General features: G+C 44.7%; 1 protein-coding gene across 10 annotated transcripts in view; it reads right to left on the bottom strand.

Annotated features, from left to right (window-relative positions):
• SLC35D4 (solute carrier family 35 member D4) overlaps positions 1 to 20,733 on the bottom strand; it is a 146,305-nt gene that overhangs the window by 62,741 nt on the left and 62,831 nt on the right. For 8 of the 10 annotated variants that reach the window (XR_013525805.1, XR_013525803.1, XR_013525804.1 and 5 more), the window contains 5 exons: positions 20,132 to 20,177; positions 18,662 to 18,697; positions 15,598 to 15,632; positions 7,384 to 7,453; positions 3,100 to 3,193 (listed from right to left, as the gene is read on the bottom strand). Coding sequence is in view for 7 of the 10 variants with exons in the window: in XM_078347888.1 (XP_078204014.1) it covers positions 3,100 to 3,193; positions 7,384 to 7,453; positions 15,598 to 15,632; positions 18,662 to 18,697; positions 20,132 to 20,177 (281 nt within the window). In the remaining 3 variants the exon portion in view is untranslated. Of the gene's footprint in view, positions 1 to 3,099; positions 3,194 to 7,383; positions 7,454 to 15,297; positions 15,633 to 18,661; positions 18,698 to 20,131; positions 20,178 to 20,733 lie in introns of those variants that run through there. The other 2 variants (XM_078347889.1, XM_078347890.1) reach the window with 2 other exon arrangements.

The following is a 20,733-nucleotide window of genomic DNA, read 5'->3' on the forward strand; positions in this document are numbered from 1 at the left end:
TGCTTCCACTGTTTTTGATGCAAAATTAGCCACTAATTACACTGTTGTTCCCACATATATGTTGAATAATTTCCCTCTTGTGGCTTTCAAGATTTTCTCTTTTGTCTTTCAATAGTTTGATTATAATGTGTCTAGATCTCTTTTTCTTTATCTTACTTGGGACTCACTGAACTTCTTGAATCCGTAAATTAATATTTTTCAACCAACTGATTTCTTCAAATACTGTTCTAATCCTCTCTTCCCTTCCTCTGGGATTCATATTACATATGTATTGGTTGCTATATTTGGTATCTCACAGGTCTCTGAGGCTCTGTTCACATTTCTTCAATTAAAAAAAAACTTTTTTTTTTAATTGAATTACTTCATTTGCTTTATATTCCAGTTCACTTATTCTTTCTTCTGCCATGTCAAATCTGCTGAGTCCCTCTAGAGCATTTTCAGTTCAGTTATTGTACTTTTACCTCCAGAATTTCCATTTGGTTCTTTCTTTTCCTTTCTGTAAATAATTTATATCCCTTTATTGAGGTTTTGTATTCACTGAGTCGTTTCGCTTCAATTCTTTAAACATGGTTTCCTTTTGATTTCTGAATAAATTTAAATAGCTGCTCTATAGCCTTTTTAGGCTAAATCCAACATCTGAGGACAGACACTCAGAGATAGTTCCCATTAACCACTTTTTTACTACACACAGATCATATTTTCCTTCTCTGAATGTTTCTCATGTTTCTGTTGAGTGCTAAACTTTTTACATAATATACGGTGGCATCTCTGAAATCTGACTTTCCCCACAAGATTTGTTGTTATTGTTGTTTTGCTTATTTAATAATTTTCCTGGACTAACTCTGTGAATGTGACGTCTGTCTCCCATGTAAGCTACAGCTGCTAAATGTCTTCACTCAAATTTTTGTCTTGTTTTTATTTTTAATCCTGGCTTCTAAGGGTCGTCCTCATGTCTGCATAGCTTAGTGTTCTGGCAAAGACTAGTCAGAGATTTTGCTCCAACACCTTGGGCCAGACTGGTTTCTCTCTGCTCCTGACTGTGTGTGTGGGCTGGGGAGTACATTCAAACCTCAGGCTGTTTTCACATCTGCCCTGGCTTTTAACTTCTGCTAGCTCTTTCACGGCTCCTGTGTGTGTGTATGCAGGCTCCACTGGCCAGGAATATGTGAGCCTGTTCCATCTCTACTGCTCATATACACAGACTAAGTTCAATCTGAGATACATAAAAAAATAGCAAGCCTCTGATAGCTGCCCCATCTCTCAGAACTACCTACTAAGTCCCCCAGTAGACCACAGGTCCCTTGCCTGTTCCAAAGAGGACTGTAAAGTCCAGCTAGTAAAGCTTCTGGCCTTTACATGTTCACGTACCACTGAGTTGGCCTATATAACAGTCCTCCAAACAGAGCGAACCCCTCCTGGAAGCAGCAGTAAGGCTGCTGGTTTTCCCAGCCTGCTTGAACTACCACATTGACAGAGCTTGGGAGGAGGGAATGGGAGTGATGATAGGCAAGAACAACACAGAGTCATTCTGCTCCTACCCAAAGGTTAGTAGTTTTCATGAACAAATGCTTCTCAGTTTATTGTATGTCTTTGGTGAATTTTTACAAAACTGAAATGGATGTTTTTGACAGTCTTCTTCCAGCTTTCTAGCTGTTTTTTGGGAAGAAGTTTCATCAACCTCCTTGCTCTGTCATGCTGGAAATCAGTATCTCAGCTGCTTTTTACATTCTGCTAGAATTGGAATCATTAATGCTATTAAAAAATAGACCATGTGGGCTGGGCACAGTGGCTCATGCCTGTAATCCCAGCACTTGGGGAGGCTGAGGCGTGTGGATCATTTGAGGTCAGGAGTTTGAGATCAGCCTGGCCAACATGGTGAAACCCTGTCTCTACTAAAAATACAAAAATCAGCTAGGCATGGTTACAATCCCAGCTACTTGGGAGACTGAGTCAGGAGAATAACTTGAGCCTGGGAGGCAGAGGTTGCAGTGAGCTGAGATTGTGCCACTGCACTCCAGTCTGGGCAACAGAGTGAGACCCTGTCTCAAAAAATAAAGATAAACAAAATAGACCATGTGGGTGAAAATACCATTAAAAATCTTATTTTCAAAGCAAAATGTTTGAGTTTTTTTCTGGAGAAAAATCAACCCGAAAAACACAAAGATGACTGAAAACCCAAGTTAAATAATGATTTCACTAAATTAAATTAATTAAGAAGCCTCATTCCTTAGAAGCAGCACCTAGGGTGCTACAACTTGCCTCTTTCACAGGCACTAGGAAAATGAAATGTGCCAATAGAAGAAGTGGCCCCACCACGTTTCATTAAGATTGGGCATCCCACAGCCACTTTCCCACTCCCTCTGTTTCTTTGTGGTTTCCCCACCACTTTAATCTTATGTTTCACCCATAGTCATTCAGATACACAGAGCTCGTTCTTAGAATAGTACCTTTTTTTTTTGAGACAGAGTCTTGCTCTGTCACCCAGGCTGGAATGCACTGGTGTGATCTTGGCTCACTGCAACCTCTGCCTCTGGGTTCAAGCGATTCTCCTGCCTCACCCTCTTGAACAGCTGAGACTACAGGCGTGTGTCACCATGCCCGGCTAATTTTTTGTATTTTTAGGAGAGATGGGAGTTTCACCGTGTTAGCCAGGATGGTCTTGATCTCCTAACCTTGTGATCTGCCCGCCTCAGTCTCCCAAAGTGCTGAGATTACAGGCGTGAGCCACCACGCCTGGTCCGAACAGTCGCTTTTCTAAGACTTCATAGAAATGCCCCAACCTGGCCATTTATCTATCTTCCTTTCTCTATCACCTTGGATCGACTGAAAGTCACTTGAGCTCTGGACACCTGCACAGCCTCCAGGAAGGAAATAAGGAGCCTAATCATGAAGGAGCCTTTCAGGACTGTGAAAAAAATAAAATATGCCATGTTGATAAAGGCCTCAGAAATCATTACCTGAATGAAGGAAGAATCAGACTCAGGGACAGTACCTAGAAATGGTCTCATGAAGCTCAAACAACTTCACATTACCCAGGCTCTGAGATCTCTGGATACATAGGCTCTTGAGAGAGAATTTCCCACCCCTCCCGTCTCTTACCTTAGCAAAGAAAATCCAGGCTGCACACTGTCCTGGAGCCAGAAGGCTTTTTAGCTTCACTGTACTGAACATGAGAAAGAATCCCAAAAATCCACTGGAAGGAGAAAAGATTCTTTCATTAGTGAGGCTTGTCTTCCTTTAGCCAATGGCTGACTAGTTTCTGCCATATTTCACTCATCAATTTCAAATTATTCTACAACCTCTACCTCATCTGTGTTTTCTACATCTGTAATCTCTAAATGAAAATATAAAAATTTAAAAAGTCATTAAGCTCTGCTTTTCTAAGGAGCTATGGTGAGAGAATTTCGTTGGTAGACAGGGTGGTGCAAAGAAATTTTGGAGGTCTCTGGCTAAATCATGAAAGAAAAAAAACGGTGGAGGACAACACCTCCTATTCCTTCCCATAGAAGTTGTGGTTTTGGTGCTTGGAAAAGTACAGCTTAAATTTTTTTCAAGCAAGGCAAACTGGCAGGAAAAGAATTCCAAAGGGAAATTTACCATATGAGAAGAGAGAGTCTGGACTAGCCTCCAGGCTCATAAGAATCTGAAGGTGAAGGCTAACTTCAGTGTCACATATGGCTAAGGCCAGAAGTCCCCCAAACCAGGCTGCCCTGCCACAGAGGTATGCTTTGGAAATTATGCCTACACATGTGTGTGAATGGAAAGATCTCCACTCACGGGAACCTGAGGAAGGAGCAGCATTTGGGGGCTATTCAGAAGTCGGGACCAACAAGGCAAGGGCACAGCAGTGGACAGAGATGTGGCTGCCTGTGCTGGAACTATTTTCAAAAGTGCCCTGCGTGGCCAGAGCCAAAGCAAAGGGAGCTCCAAATGCTTCCTGCCATTTGGAGGCAGGACAATTGGGGAAGAGGTGAGACAGAGAGAGAGAGTGAAAGAAAAAGAAAGAGACAGAGAGAGAGAAAGGCTGACTTCTTGCAAATATGTATAATTGTAGTTTCAGTATGACTTTTATTTGTACTTGAAAACTGCAAAGTAAGACATATAACTGCAACTGTAACTCCAAGCTAGACAGGCAGGTCCTGTGAGGCGTACTGCGTCTGCATCTCCAGACCCTCGATTGCCACTTTCCCATCTGACCTTATTATAGGCACTAGTGCGCAGCTCCAACACAGATCATAAGTTCTGAGCAGGAAAGACCCAGTTGTGGGCAGCTCTTTGTATTTTCAACAGAGCCTAACATGGTGCCTCAGTTACGGTACACATTAACTAAATGCTTGTCAGGTTCAATTGGAAGCAGGTTGAATTGAACTGAACATACCTAAGGCCAAATGTCACAGAAATGCATACCTTTGCTCCATTAGATTAGACTAGTTCATAGCCACATTCTTGGGGCAGGACTAAAGACGGGCATTAGGTTTCCCCGGTGTGTATTTCAGCCTGTTTGGCCCTGATGACCTGCAAAGTTTGTTCCGATTTGCATCGGCAGTCATGGGAGACTGAACAGCTATGGATTAACATGTCAAGTTACTCACACCCAAAAGGTAAAGAGGCCCCGTGGGTAAGCAGCAGGCCTACCCAGTCCCACTGAGTGCCTGCATTTCTATTCCTTGCTGTGCTCACTGACCCTCGTCACCTTAACCAAATCCCCCTTTCCACCTTTTTCTTGTCTCAGGTTCAGCTTTTTTTTTTTTTGAGACAGAGTCTCACTCTGTCACCAAGCTGGAGTGTTGTGGTGCGATCTTGGCTCACTGCAACCTCCGCCTCCCAGGTTCAAGCGATTCTCCTGCCTCAGGCTCCCAAGTAGTTGAGACTACAGGTGTGTGCTACCATGCTGGGCTCATTTTTGTATTTTAGAGACAGGGTTTCACTGTGTTAGCCAAAATGGTCTCCATCTCCTGACCTTGTGATCCGCCCACCTCAGTCTCCCAAAGTGCTGGGATTACAAGGTTCAGTTTGCTTAAAGTAGAAATAATCATAGCAGTCCTCATCCTATCTTAATGGAAACCAGAGGCTTTTAGAACAGTAAGATTACCTAGCCCCAAAGTCTTACTTTACTAACAATGAAACTGGGGCACTGGTACAATTAGAATCCTGGTCTCCATGGCTCTTCAGATCTCTGGACCAGCAAGGGCGCTGGCACAGCAATGGACAGATGTAGTCGCCATGCTGGAACTCTTCTCAAAAGGGCCACTGTGTGGCCAGGGCCAAAGCAAAGAGAGCTCCAACTCTTCCTGGTATTTGGAGGCAGCACAACTGGGGAAGAGGCGAGGCTACATGGAAATGTTCTTGACCAGCTAGACAAAGAGTGAGATGTGCCAGGCGCTGGTGGTCATGAGGGTAGGGCTGAAAAGGGAGGTAGCCAGTGCTCCAGGCTCCTTTTGCTGGCTCCCACCTCTGCATCCAAGGAGGTAACAACTTCACAGGTGCCGGCCCAACCTCTCAGACTTCGTTTCCCTCGAGTTTTTCCCTCTCCTCCCTGCCTCTAGCCACAGGAGTAGCATGATTCCATGTTGACCTGTCCTCTCAGTGCAGACTCTGGGCCAGGATAAGATCGTGCAGGTTTGTGACTGACAGGCTGGTGGAAGGATCTGGGACTCTTTCCCAACGCTTGACTTGTATGTCTGTGACTCATTTTTACATTACTCATGGATCTCTTATCTTTCTCTGTGCACTTTCAGCTCATCTACCCCTTGCTAGGGAGGCAGATCTGAAAAGCAGAAGGAGGTTCTCTGAAGTGAAGGAGTCTGGGAATAGGAGACTCCAGTTAATGGGGTCTTTGGGCTATGGCTACCATGCCACCCTGAGCTCCCCCAGAACCTCCCGAAAGTGACAATGCTCAGTCTGAGATATGGTGGAACCTCTGAAATGACACAGGGAAAATCGATGCATCCCTCAAAGACACTGAGCTCTGTAGAGAAGCATGGGTAAAATGTAACAGAGTCAAATCAATTCAAATAGAGATTTCCAGATCTTTAGAATAAAAAAAAGAAACACCCGATTTATCATGTTGCATTCTGGGAAAGTTGCAGATTAAAAGGGGCAGAAATAGAGCCCAATTGTCACCCCACAAAGCCGACATCAATGGGCTATGAACTGTGCTGCTCTGTTCTAAATAACCAAACAATGGCTGACCCTGCTTGCCCATGCTGCCAAATAACCAGATTTAAAGGGAAACAAGTCCGCAGCCACCCGCCCAACACGAAGACTCACATCATGTGATTCCAGCTAATGGGCAAGGACTAATCAATTGACAGGAACTGGGAAAGTGAATTGTATCAGTGTTTTCCTGAATCTTTTCTAAGGTGATAAATAAATCATTCTGAGGCTCAAATGCAGAAAAAAACTCTGTAATATTGATTCTTTTTCTTTTTTCTTTTGGCCTGAACACAGCAGAGCAACAGGACATATCCACCAGCCACACAGCAGCTTTTTAACATTGTAAAGAGTCACTGCTTCACAAGGCACTGTTTTATTTGTGTGCGAACAGGCAACCTGACTTTTACATAGCAATTCTTCACGGTCTATTGACATGACATTTACAATCAACCCAAGTAGATAATCATAATAGTCACCATTTATTGGGCCAGGCACAAAGCTTAGGACCCAAAGATCACACATGCTGCCAAATTAGCAACAGCAATTGTGGGGTTCAACCCAGGCTGGTCTTTCTACTGTATCAGAATACCACACATGCTTTGGGCCTATCCACAGAAGCCTTTCCACTTCTCAGCATGCTGAGGTCAAGCAGAGAGGGCGAGGACACACTTCTGTGTGTTCGGATGCAGCCCTCTAACTGGCCTATATCCCTGAGTCCTTCCCAAGTCCAAGCACTAATGATCACCTTGTTGTCTAGACATCTCCTAGTCATCAGTTTCCAAAATCTATTTCTCAGAGTCTTCAGGTTTGGTGGAGGTTATTTTGGAGGTTGCCTTGAAGAGCAAGAAAGAGGCCAAAGTAAAAGCTGAGCAGGTGGGATTCTGAACCTAAATCTTCCTTTGAACTTGATCCACTTCATCAGTTTTATATATTGCAATTCTATGTGAGACTTGCTTGTGGAGGGGGAAAAAAGTGGGAGAATCCTTAGTCTTCAGCAAAGTGTGAAAACCACTTTGCTGGTTTTCACTGTCTTGGGGGAGGCACTTCCATGGGCCCAAGCTGGCCCTGAGCATCTGGGGGGCTAGCCTGCTGGTGACGCAGTGACTGCTTCCTCACCTGCACCCACCACCACTCTCTTCTGCCACTCACTCAAGTCACCAGCAGTGACCCTGAACTTCACAGAGAGGAAGACACAGAAAGCATTCAGATGAATGAGCTTAAGATTACCTGGCACAGCAGCTGCCATGGAATCTGTAGAAGTACAGGAATGGGAAGTCCAGGACGCTGAAGAGATCACCTGAGGGGCAAAGCAATGGTGAAACAGTGACCCATGCGGCCTCACATGCCCCTCTGCCCCCTGCCATCCCAGGAAATGCAAGGAAGGGGTCTTTAGCAGGCCTGTTTTTTCAGTCACCTGGCGTTAAATTCACTCTGACATCCCCAGGGATTCTGTTACTGACATTGTCTTATCATGATAACAACAGTATGATGATGATAATGCCCATTTAGTGAGAGCATGCCTTGTGCAGGGCCCAACACTAAAATCTTTATGTCTCTTTCAATCTTAGTAACAACTCTGTGAGGTTTTATTATGTCCATTTAAACTGGGGCTCAGGGAAGTTAAGAAACATGGCTAAAATTGTGCAACTCTTAAACTATGGAGCCAGAATGTGAACTCCAGTCAATTTAAACCTTAGGCTGTCTCCTACTAGGCAGCCAACCCTCCACAAGAGAGTGTGCAGGATAAAATAATCTTTTTCAAGAGTCTTTTCTTCTTTTCTGCCTTATATCTAAAAAAAAGGTCATGAAGGCACTGCCCTGACATTTTTTTTTCATTTTCATGTTTAATGACTGCAAGAACAGCACGGGGGCCAGACCAACTGTGCAAATTCATTTTAGTTGGAGGTCCAAAGGGTACATTGATTTCCTGTGAAGTAAGTTCATTCTTTTAGTTCCACTTGGTGCAAGAGGAAATAATCACACATACTGGCTGCTTCTCTCTCTGGAATTTGAACTTGGTCACAAACAAGAAGTCAGGAGATTAAAAAAGCAGAAAGTCTTCCAAAAATGTCCAGAGAAAAGGAATGAAGCATTTCCACGGCAGATAGCTTGAGCCTTCCAAATCTGAAATTTCTGAATCCCTTGGAGAGCCCTGTCTTCCAGACCCCTGGACCTTGGCCTGTCTCTCAGTTCTGGGGGCTGGGGAAGGGGGCTGATTTTCCTAAGTATTGCTAGTATGTTAGGTGTGCAGTGGAACACACAGGCAGCGTTTCCTTCACCATTATGCTATTATTCAAGAGTTTCAGATCAAAAGGTACAATGGGCTCCTACGCTTTCTTGGAGACCCAAAGGATCTCAAATGATTCAACTATCGATTGGGAAGGAAAGTTCTGAGTTCGATTTCTCTGGAGGGCTTTTTAAAGTTATGACTGTCATTTTCTTTGTTTTGTTTCTGCAAGTGAGTGTGTGTTTAACTATAAGGAGGGGATTTCTTGGGATCTGGTTTTCATGAAGCACAACAAGAGTTCTTGTTCTCTTTTAGCCACGATTTCTCTAAATACCCCTACTGTCAAATTGGGACCTGTGTTGGTAGAGGGAATTTGTCAGTGACAACATCAGTTGTCATTTACAATGAGAAGAGCATGGATATATTCTAAAGTTCCTTTTCACACGGAAGGGATAGGCAAGGGTGCGCTGGGGACCCCAGACCGAGAGCGGCCAGAGCCCTCCATTCAGGCAGGTGGAGGGAGAGTCTGTCCACATCCATGGAGAATTTGTTCCGTCTCTTTGGCAGTTGTGGGCTCTTGGCCCTTTCCCAATTTTCCTCTCAGGGTAAGAGGAACTGCAGCACAGCCAGTGTGGTCATGAGGAACGGCCGAGAGGGGGACAAATGAAACCCAGGACCTTGAGGCCCCTCAGGCTGCGGCCCTCCCAGTACCCCATCTTTCATCAGAAACGCTCCAGCAAGGTAAATGGGACTCACAGGGCATGGCAGATTTCCTAGCAAAGCCCACGTTTTGGAGGGGTTCTAAAGAGCAGAAGTGTGGTCAGAGAAGACTGGGAGGGAGGAAAAGAAAGAAAAAAAACCACTGTCCTCAGGAAATAATAACCCCCACCCAAATCCTGAAAACTGACCCCATAAATTAATGACAGAGAGAAAATAAGGGAGTAGCTAGTCCTTACCTTTGAACCATTTCTAAAACCGTCACACCTGGATCACACAGCGCTTAACTGACTTCACACCTGTTCTTCCTCCTAGAATTATCGAGTCCTTGAGAGGTGGAATGCTATTTTACTCATCCCTGTACCCACTGTGTGCAAGCACCATACCCAACATACCCAGCACACAGCCAGCACTACCAAATCAAGAGTGTTGGAAAGACTTGATCATCTCCTGCCTTCCCTAGAGCGAATGAATGTTCTAGTTTCCAGCTGGCCCTGTGGTCCTCAATTTCAAGCTGACCTCAAATAGTCCCCTTTGATGCCTTCCACCTGTCTTCTCTTTTGCTAAGTAGTACTCCTAAGCAGAGAGGGTGCACAGCAACCCCGGAACAGGAAATGTTAGTGACTGTGTTATAAATACCCCCGGAAGAGGTTGCAACGTGTGGCTGGCTGGCCTCAGCCACATGCAAACTCAATCCAGAAGCCTAAAAAATTGCTGCAAGACAACACTCCTGCACCATCTAGTGCTGAACTACACAGCTTAAGCTCAAATCGAGTGGCTAAAGAGTTGTAAACATGTTTTGCTACAGCAACATGCGGCTTACGCAATGGAGTCTGAGTTGGGCCCTCACTCTTGTATTCTGCAGTTAAAATTCTGCTGACTCTGAGTGAGCGAGTGAATCCCATTTCTCTAAGGATTACGAAGCATGAAACTGCCACGGTGAAAAGTGTGGCATGATACAACCACATTCGAGACTGATATTTGAATATGAGGAAAATTTCCTCTCATGTTCCCACCCTCAAAACTGGCAGCAAAACAGGGGATCGGTTCCAAGTAGTGATTACTGCTGCCTGCTCGGTCTCACACATGAGCGACAGACACACCAGGTAACAAGGTTGTTTCTGGGTCAGGTTCCTCAGTCTCCCCGTTCCTCTCCCGTTCCCTGAAATTTCCTAGAGCTCTCTTGAACACCACAGCTAAGGGGCCCCATACAAATAGGAAGTGTAAACTCTTCAACAGGGGAAATTTTCTGTTGTCTACTGTACTTAAAAGAGTGCAAGGGGAAAGGTGGTCCTCTTCTCAAGGAAGGTTATGAGATTCTTGGAGCCTTGACATGAATCGTAAAGTCAAAAGGCTAAAGGGAGGTGGGTTCCACCCATCAAGCAGCAAACTCTGTGGTGGGGCACGCTGAGGGCACGTGGAACCGTCGGCCTGAGTCCCACCACCGTTGCCCACGTGCTCCAAAGGTGCATCTGTAAGAGAGCCCCTCTTTCCAATCAGGAGAGTGTGAGGAGAGAAACACAGTCAAAAGCACTATCCAGAAGCCCTCACACACCCTCTAGAAGAGTTCAGATAGGACTGACAACGTTCATGCTGGTGAGGATGTGGAGCAACTGGAACTCTCACACACTGCTGGGTGGGAGTGGAAAATGGTGCAAACGTTTTAGAAAAAACCCTTTCTTAGAAAGTGAAACATACATCTACTCTAAGACCCAGAAATCCTATTCTGAAGTATTCATCCAAGAGACATGAAAATGTAAGTCCACAGAAAGGCTGGTATGAGAATGTTCAGAGCAGGCACAAGCTGGGAACAGCCCAGGTGAGCATCAGCAGGTAAACAGATATAAACATGGTATATCCATACAATGGAACCCTACTCAGCAACCAAAAGGAACAAACTCACGAAACACACAGCAACATGAATGAATCTCTAGACGTTGTGCTGCATGTAACAGCCAGACACAAAAAGTACTGATGATTCCATTTATAAGGGCTTGAGAATAGACAGAACTTATCTATGGTAACAGACATAAGATCTGTAAAGGCCTTCACGGTGTAGAGAGGGAGTGACTAGGAAGGGGCAGGAGGAAGCTTTCTGCAGTGACAGAAATGTTCTGCATCTTGTGGGGTAAAAGTTACGCAGGTCCGTAGATTTGCCAAAATCGATTGAGCTATACAGTAAATTATGTATCAATTTAAAAATGTTTTCAAAGTACTATCAAATAACTACTTTTGCAGGTAATAAAAGAAGGGCATGGGGTGTGGTGGCTCAAGCCTGTAATTCTAGCACTTTGAGAGGCCAACACGGGTGGATCACTTGAGGTTAGGAGTTCAAATCCAGCCTGAACAACATGGTGAAACCCCATCTCTACTAAAAATACAAAAATTAGCTGGTGTGGTGATGGGCACCTGTAATCCTAGCTGCTCAGGAGGGTGAGGCAGGAGAATCACTTGAACCCAGGAGGCGGAGGTTACAGTGAGCACATATCACGCCACTGCACTCCAGCCTGGACAACTTACTGATACTCTGCCTCAAAAAAAAAAAAAAAAAAAAGAAAAAAGAAAAAGAAAAAGAAGGGGTAAGAAGAAACCAAAAAGAATTGAGCCCAGCTGTAAAATGTCTGAAAGTATGAACAGATCCTTCCAAGAAGACTGTCCCTATGGAGCCTGACTCTGTGTCTTAACTGGGGCAGTGGGGAACCAGGAAGACAGCTCGCCCCAACCCACACTCAGGCCCTGCGGCAGATGGTCTAGATGGCAAGTGTAACAAGCAAGTGAGAAAGAATAAAGTGCTGTCCTACCTTGCAATGGGCTAGACACCATGGGTCCAATCAGAAAGCTAGTGAATGAACTGGCAGGAATTGGAGCCACCCTTTAAGAGTTGCCCTGCTCCCTTACAGCAAGGGAGCCCACAGTCACTTCTGCTGCTGACACAGCCAGTGCCACGGCCCGGAAGAACCTTTCTTATAAGCCTGACTTTCTGTACCTGGCCTCTGCAATGACACCACCTCAGCTAGCAGGAAATGGCAACAAATCAAAGTAGCAGACAAGAGTCTTGGGACACTGGGTTGCCCACCGCAGACCCATCCCCCAGCCTGCAGGAGAGGGCAGGGAAGGTGAACAGCTATGTCCATTCTTTTTCAAAGATCATGAAAATATAACTTGAAGAAAAATTAATCCATGCAAGTATTATGGCATATTTAGCCTCCAAACAGGTTTTCAAATGAGAGAGATGTCCTTGTATTCCCCCAATATATCTTCTTATTGAGATATAATTTGCATATTATAAAACTCACCCTTTTAAAGTGAACACTTCAGTGGTTTTTAGTATATTCATAGAGTTGTGCAACCATCACCACTACCTAATTCCAGAACATTTTCATTACCTCAAGAAGAAACTGAAGCCTATTTTAACTTACTCCTTTGCCCAGGACATTCTACAGTCTTATACTTCTGACCACTTTGTATTGCCAGAGAGTAATTAAGTGTCCAAGGTATTTATGTATTGACCTAAAAGTTTAGCAGTAACTCAAGGAAAACATTAGACTGTTGGCCAAAAGGTCTGAGCTATTACCAGCAGTCACCATGTTCAGAAACGCATCTCCCAAACCAAAAGCAGTTCCAAACAGAAAGTTAAGAACACTGTACAAAAGCTTTCACTGGAGTAGGACAATTTATAATAAAGTGTAGGGGGCCAGGTGCGGTGGCTCACACCTGTAATCCCAGCAGTTTGAGAGGCTGAGGCAGGTGGATCACCTGAGGTCAGGTGTTTGAGACCAGCCTGCCAGCATGATGAAACCCCGTGTCTACTAAAATTTCAAAAATTAGCCAGGCATAGTGGCAAGTGCCTGTAATCCCAGCTACTCAAAAGGCTGAGGAAGGAGAATCACTTGAACACGGGAGGCAGATGTTAAAGTGAGCCAAGATCGCAATAGAGCAAGACTCCGTCTCAAAAATAATAACAATAAAGTGTCCGATCACTTTATTGCTACATGTTAATGAAGTGTAGGATCAAAGAGCAGCATTGAAAAAGGCAAACCTAGAAAGAGCGTCAGGAGACCTATCCGCAGTCTCCCTCTGCTCCTCACCTACCCTGTATCATCTTGGTGACATCACTTAACCCCTCAGGGTTTCAGTCTCCACATTTGTATTAGGTTGGTGCACAAGTAATTAATACAATTTGGTGGCACCTGGGATAACTGCTAAGATTCCTTTCAGCTCTGACCGTCATAAGTGTAACAAATGAACAAGCACAACCTCTTAGCGGAAGGGCAGTGTGATTTCTTTAGGTAAAAATTATTCACCCAGACAGGCATCACAGTTCACGCTTATTATCCCTGCACTTTGGGAGGCCGAGGCGGGCAGATCACTTGAGATCAGGAGTTCGAGACCGCCTGTCTAACATGGTGAAACCCCGTCTCTACTAAAAATGCAAAACTTAGCCAGGCGTGGTAGCAGGTGCCTATAATCCAAGCTACTCAGGAGGCTGAGGCAGAAGAATCGTTTGAACCTGGGAGGCAGAGGTTGCAGTGAGCTGAGATATACCACTGCACTCCAGCCTGGACAACAGAGCAAGACTCCATCCTAAAAAAAAAATTATTCACTCAAGTCCACTAGAAATAAGTCCGGACGTAGACGTTTATGTAAACCAAAGAGAATCTGTGAACATAACCTTCCAAAGGCCTTTGACAAAAGCACAATTCAAAAGGCAGGGTACTCAGTAGGCTCTAAAATGTCTGCTGGGTGGCAGTGGCCTGGCTGCATAAAGAAATGATAGGAGACGCAACTGAAAGGCAGACAGCCAGCGGAAGGGGTAAACGGAACCCGCTTAGGGTTAACAGCCTGGCTTCACAGGACTTACTATTCTAAGGATAGACTTGGAGCAAATGACAGCAGAGGGGGGACTCAACAGTAAACATCGGAGTTTTGAGAAGTCATCATCCACAGGAGCAGGCAGACAGCAGGGACTGTGCTTTCATATGGCAAGCGGAATGTAATGTTTTAAGAAAAAAGTATTCAAGTTATCCTTATGAGACATGGATTCAGATATGTCTCATACAGTCTAGAAACATTATTCTTGATTCACTATCAACAACTCCCTAAGGATCCTCATTCAGATAGCAGGTAAAACACCAACAGAAAGAAGCAGCTAAAAACACCAATAGAAAGCTGTTATTGCTTTGAGCACAGGATGAGAGCTAGGAGGGACCTTAGAGAGCAGCCAGTTCACCGTTCTCATTTTCTAGATGTGAAAACTGGGACGTAGAGGGCTTGGGTAATGCCTTCTGCATAGCAAGTGGTCAGTAAACATTCATTTTGTGGTTTGTTTGAAAAAAAAAATTATTTTAAGCCCACTCAGTAGGGGAGCCAAGAAAAATTCCAATTATTCTGAGTCTATTATTTGTACCACACTCCATGAAGCCACAAAGAGAATGACCAATAGAACGTGTATTTTCAGCCATGCCACACACAGACATTATTGTTTTATCTTTTTGGTGGGGATAGAGTCACGGAGTCTCACACTGTCACCCAGGCTGGAGAGCAATGGTGCAACCTCAGCTCACTGCAACCTCCGCCTCCTGGATTCAAGAGATGCTCCTGCCTCAGCCTCCGAAGTAGCTGGGATTACAGGTGTCTGCCACCATGCCCAGCTGATTTTTTTGTTTGTTTAGTAGAGATGGGGTTTCACCATGATGGTCAAGCTGGTCTCGAACTCCTAACCTCAGGTGATCCACCCACCCCAGCCTCTCAAAGTGCTGAAATTACAGGCATGAGCCACCATGACCGGCCTTGTTTTATCTTTTGGCATCAAAGCCAAAAACTGTGATGAAATAGGGTCTTGTGTGCAATTCCTAAATCTGAAAAGCAACTACAGAGCAATTGAGGCAGCAATAGAGTGAATATACATTTTAAAAATTGACTTCTTTCATCTGCATTTATGAGACTCATGGTGACACATGATACAAGGAGTTCAAGACCAGTCTGACCAGTATGGTGAAACCCCATCTCTACTAAAAATACAAAAATTAGCCAAGCGTGGTGGCGCATGCCTGTAGTCCCAGCTACTCAGGAGGCTGAGGCAGAGGTTGTAGTGAGCCGAGATCGTGCCACTGCACTCCAGCCTGGGCTAGAGTGAGACTCCATCTCAAAATGAATGAATGAATGAATGAAATGAAGAACAGTTCAGGATGCCTGGAAAAGGAATTTCAGAAGAGGGCAAAATAAGCACTAGGTTACTCAGGAGGAAATGGACCTGTCTATATATCTGAGATCATACCGGAAGAAAACAGACAAGAAGAAGGGGTAAGAATAAATTCCTAGGTGATAAATTGTTTTATTAAGGGCAGTTTAAAAACAGGTGGGACTTTCCTCCCCCTTGCAGTCACCCCTGGCAGGGCGACAACATTCTCTTGTGAAATGTCTCCGAGAGACAGGCTCACCGGGTCCAATAAGCAACGTCAGACAGACAAACAGAACAACACTCAGGTGGCGTTTACCTGTGGGATGAGATGCAAATGCCAGGAGCACCACACTGGAAAAGAGACAGCAAAGTAATCAAGAAGGTTCCCTGGCACCAAAAAAACCCATCCATTCCCAACCATTTACTTGAAAATAGCTAAAATTGCCTAAAAGCAAATTATCTGCGCTGACTCATTCTGCCTAAATCCAGCTCCAAGGAAAGAGTAAGAATGTCTTGAAATGTCTCATGTTTTGGCAAGAGGACTGCCTCCTGGGACAGGCTTGGGACAGAGTGTGAATCCATATCTCAACCTGAGGGTGCGCTGGGTCTCTTTTCTTGGTCCTGGCTGACTCTAATTCCGATCATACTCACCTACTCTACCAAGAGTATTTATAAGCTAAACAAAGCAAATTCCAAATTAAAATGGGTTGCAATGTAAAAGCTAGCTATTGTGTGTGAGCTACATATATTTTTGCCACACAATTAGCTGTGTAGAAGATAGCTAAATTTCCAAGAGGCTAGCCCACAACTGATCCAGCCCATCCACCATGTGGCTAAAAACTACCTTTACGTAGTTTCAATAGATGCCACAGAGGGGAAAGGATGAAAAGAGAATCAAGAGGAGTGTTCCTCTGATATGAGCCTCATTCATCCTTGGCACCCTCCCATCGCCCTCTCTAGAAACCCCTCCCATTCCCCTGCACCCCTATGCAGTGCCTTCACGAGGCCAAACCCCACTTGGGGAGCTCCCCACCCTCTGCAACCTCTTCTATCAAAACTCTTGCCACCCAGGCAGCCAATCAAGTTAGAGGTTAGGAATAAAACATGTTATCTACATATGGGAGGGAATTTTTTACAGTGCTGGATGGCCTGCTCTGGTTCTAAATCCTGGCTGCATATCAGAATAGCCCAGCATCCTGGCGGAAGTCAGAATCTCTGAGGAGCAGGCATCAGTTGTTTTATTTTTGTTATGCCCCCCAGTGGCTCTAAAGTGCACCAGGATTGAGAACCACCACAAGGAATCCCCAGCTGGTGGTGACATCCCAGACAGTGTGGAGGAAGATGGCTGTGAGCACAGAAGCCACTGGGAGCCTCGCCTGCTCTGAGGGTTATCTCCCAGTGCCATTTCTGTGTTTGTTGTGCCCTTCCTTTGCTCTTCCTATAAAGCTCAGGTTCTCTGATGGCCCCAGGGCAGCAGCAGAGTGGCTAGCAGAGGCTAGACAGGGGGTTTGGGAGAAAGCCAATGGGAAGAGTCATGCGTCCAGTCATTGAGAAGCTGTAGGTTAGTAAGACAGAGCTGCATGTAGCTATAAACGAGACTGGAGACTTCACAATGATTAGCCCTTTGCATGGACTCTTTATGTCTTTGCTTGTCATCTCGGCTTTCTTTGGAAAATATATACCCTGTACATACTCCATTATTTTACCTCCCTGAATCCCTTTGTGGTTATAACTTCAGGAGCAGAAGTGATCATTCTTATGGCAGGATACGAGGGGCCTCTTGCCATCCCAAAACACCTCCCAGAGCCTGTCATATACACCAAATCCCATCATCAGAATCACTCCAAAGGGTAACCTCAAATAAAAGATTACGAGGTAACTATAAGAAATAATTAAGTGAAGGAGCTGATCCTTTAATCCTTGTTTGAATTTTGCAAATATATTGTTAAGCCACTCCTAACTCCTACCAAAGCAGGCCATTCAGCACTTGGAAAAAAAATTCCCTCCAATACTTAGATAATGTGTTTTATTCCTAACCTCTAACTCGATAGGCCGCCTGGATGGCATGAGTTTTGATAGAGAGGTTGCAGAGGGTGAGGGACTGGGTCCCCCACAGCAGGGTTCAGCAGTGTGAAGGCACGGCAGAGGGGTGCTGGGGGACGGGAGGGGTTTCCAGAGAGGGCAATGGGAGGGTGTCAAGGATGAATGGGGCTCACATAAAAGAAAACTCCTCTTCATTCTCTTTTCATCCTTTCCCCTTTGTGGCAGGCTACACTGCGACCTCCTTGAGGGCAAGGACCATATTTTATTCATATTTGGATCCCTAGCAGTGCCAGGCATCAAGTGGCAGGTTCTCAGTAAGTTTTCTGAACTGGAATTAATCACCTTTAGGTGTACTGTGATGGTACTATGTTTGTTTGTAGAAAAACGTAACTTGAAGCCCTATAAGCTCTTTTTTTTTTTTTGAGGCAAGATCTCCCTCTGTCGCCTAGACTGGAGTGCAGTGGCATGATCATAACTCACTGTAACCTTCAACTCAGGGGCTCAAGTGATCCTCCTGCCTCAGCCTCTCAATGTGGAAACCCCTTATAGTTCTAAGATTATAAATTACATGTAAATTATAATGAAGAAATTATACTAATATAAAAGAGGCATATCATGCTGTTCTAGTAAGCAGGCTCATTCTCTGCTTGGCTTGGGATAAGGGTACAAACAGAAGTCCACATACCATATTTAAAAGTTATGAATCAAGCCTCAAACATCATCCTACCTTAACAAATATACCTTCAAAACAACCTGAAAGTCTAGATGAAAATGTAGAATTCTTGGGCTCCCTGGTGCTGCATGTCAGAGCGTAGCAGCCCAGGGCAGCCTCTGACTCCTGGTTGCCAGTGGCCCCCTTTTCTTTTCATCCCAGGGTCCAACCTGCAGCCCCAGGGCCTAACACATGTGTGTGGATACCTGAGCCTGCAAGGTCACCTCCACCTCCATGCCTTCCCACTGGCAGCCTCTCTTTGGACACCCCTTGGGCTTGGGAATGAGTTGGGAAGACAGACCAGGAATCGAGCTCAGGGACACAGGTGGGGGATTCAAGGACACATCCAAAAGCAAGAAACGTCCCTTAGTCTCACAGATGCCACACCCAGGAGGAGGTCGTGGCCCTCTGAATTTCAGGGCCTGAGAGAGGCCCCTCTTGCTTGGTCTAAAGGCAGGACTACCATTTGGTTTCCTCAACTCTAGTCATCTCACAAATTTCATAACTTGTCTTCCTGGCAGGCACATTGGCTCAGAACTCTTCAATCAAAATAATATTGAAAAATAAGAATCCATTAGCCCTAAAAGGATATGAATGGCTCTTTAAAAATGTAAATTAATTTTACCTGAATATATAGTTTAAGTATTGTTGGTCAATATCACTATGGAACGAGAGAGGAAAAAAAGTTAAATGAAATAGCAGAACTATTCTAAATACATAAAATAATCATTACCTTCTATAAATAAATCTGATTTTAGTTACTTCTTTTGTAAATTATCCATAAATAGAAGGAAATGTATTTAATATTCAAAACCAGTTCCTAGTTCATTTAAAATCACATATATTTTCACCTGTGGGCAAATGTTTCCCATGTGTACATCTGTCACTTTCAAAGTAGTGTCAACTATCTTAGGCCACTGGACTAGCTTCTGGGGCTACCATATTTAACAAGCAAAAATACAGGGCAATCAAAGACATTTGAACTTCAGATAAAAAGTAACGTTTTAGTGTAAGTACTGTATGTTCTGAATATTACAAAAATTATTCGAGGCTTATCTGAAATTCAAATGCAACCAGGCATCCTGTATTTCACCTGGCAACTCTACTGGCTTCTTGCTACAAAAACACTTTATTAAAAGAACAAAAGGTGCTCCAGGGAGTGAAAGCCCCACGTTCTCAAAGTGGATGACCTTCTCTCAGGAGTCACTGCCTTCGGATCTTCTCTCTTTAGGCCTTCAGCAGGCCTCAAAACCCAGAGGCCAGCTGGCCCGTCTAGGGGCACTGGCCTCGTCGCTCCAGGCCTGAAGTTATATCTTTTTTTGTTTACATTCACCAAGGCTGCTCCATTGACTGCCTGCAACAAAGGCCTCATTTTACCCAAGAACGGAGCCAGTAAGTGGAGAGACTTCTGGGTCTAAAGTTAGAACGGGGCTGGGGAAACAAGAAAAAGTACTGTCCCTCTATGCTAGATGTAGCTGATTGGCACCCAAAGCAGCTGACCATATACATTTCATTTAATGTCATCTAAGTGCTGCCCCTGAAGGAAGGAGACTGAGACTTCCATGCCTCTTCACACACGGCTAAAGGCAGACACGTTCCAGGTGTTGGTGGACCCAGCCTGGAGTGGCCCAAACAGCAAGAAGAGGGACAGCTTCAAGGGCTAAGTCCCCTGCCCTTGCCACAACCGAGGCCTGCAGAGTCTCTGGCTGAATGGAAAAATCTCACGATACCAAAAGTCTTATCCCTTTCCTTTAACCCAATCACAACTCACCAAACATTAAGAGTTTACCTCGGCTGGGTGCGTCGGCTCATGCCTGTAATCCCAACACTTTGGGAGGCCGAGGTGGGCGGATCATCTGAGGTCGGGAGTTCAAGACCAGCCTGACCAACATTAGATAAACCCCATCTCCACTAAAAATACAAAATTTGCCGGGCATGGTGGTGCATGCGTATAATCCAAGCTTCTCGGGAGGCTGAAGCAGGAGAATCACTCGAACCCAGGAGGCGGAGGTTACAGTGAGCCGAGATTGTGTCATTGCACTCCAGCCTGGGCAACAAGAGTGAAACTCCATCCCAAAAAAAAAAAGGAGTTTACCTTAATGCACTGGGTTTCTGAAACTTCTGTAGTATTTTATAAGCCCCTGAAAATGAAATAAAACATGTCACTGGTCATGGCATTCTGCTCAAGGAGCTCCTGGCATGTCCAGGGAAACAGAAAATCTGCATGGATAAAGGCCCACAAAGGCATGACTGCTGGTCCTTTTCCCTACGAGGGACACACCCAGCTGACAGAAGACCATCAACATTTGGAAGGTTTCGAGGGTGCAAATGCAATAATCCTCTATGATAACGCAGTCCCTCCTTCCAGTGGTGCCCAGAGTGCTGGGCATGGAAAGCGTCTGATCAATGAAGGACACCATTAACAGGAAGGTTTCACTTCCTTGACATGACGCACGTGAAAAAAGAAACACTGCTGGATTTCTGAAAACTTCTGAACTGTGTTAACAGGGCACTGCTTTTCGCCCCGAGACTATAGACAAGCAACACGGAACATATAATTTGTAATAAAATCAGATGGTCCTTTTATCTGACCAACTTAAATTTTTTTGGTAAATTACTGAAGGAAAATGTTTTTGACATAAACTTGTGGATATCTTCCCACTGTTTCTAGAGAAGACCAATCAGCATTCCAATAGT

This window comes from Callithrix jacchus, chromosome 13 (genome assembly GCF_049354715.1).
Source record: "Callithrix jacchus isolate 240 chromosome 13, calJac240_pri, whole genome shotgun sequence".
In the NCBI taxonomy this organism is placed as follows: domain Eukaryota; kingdom Metazoa; phylum Chordata; class Mammalia; order Primates; family Cebidae; genus Callithrix; species Callithrix jacchus.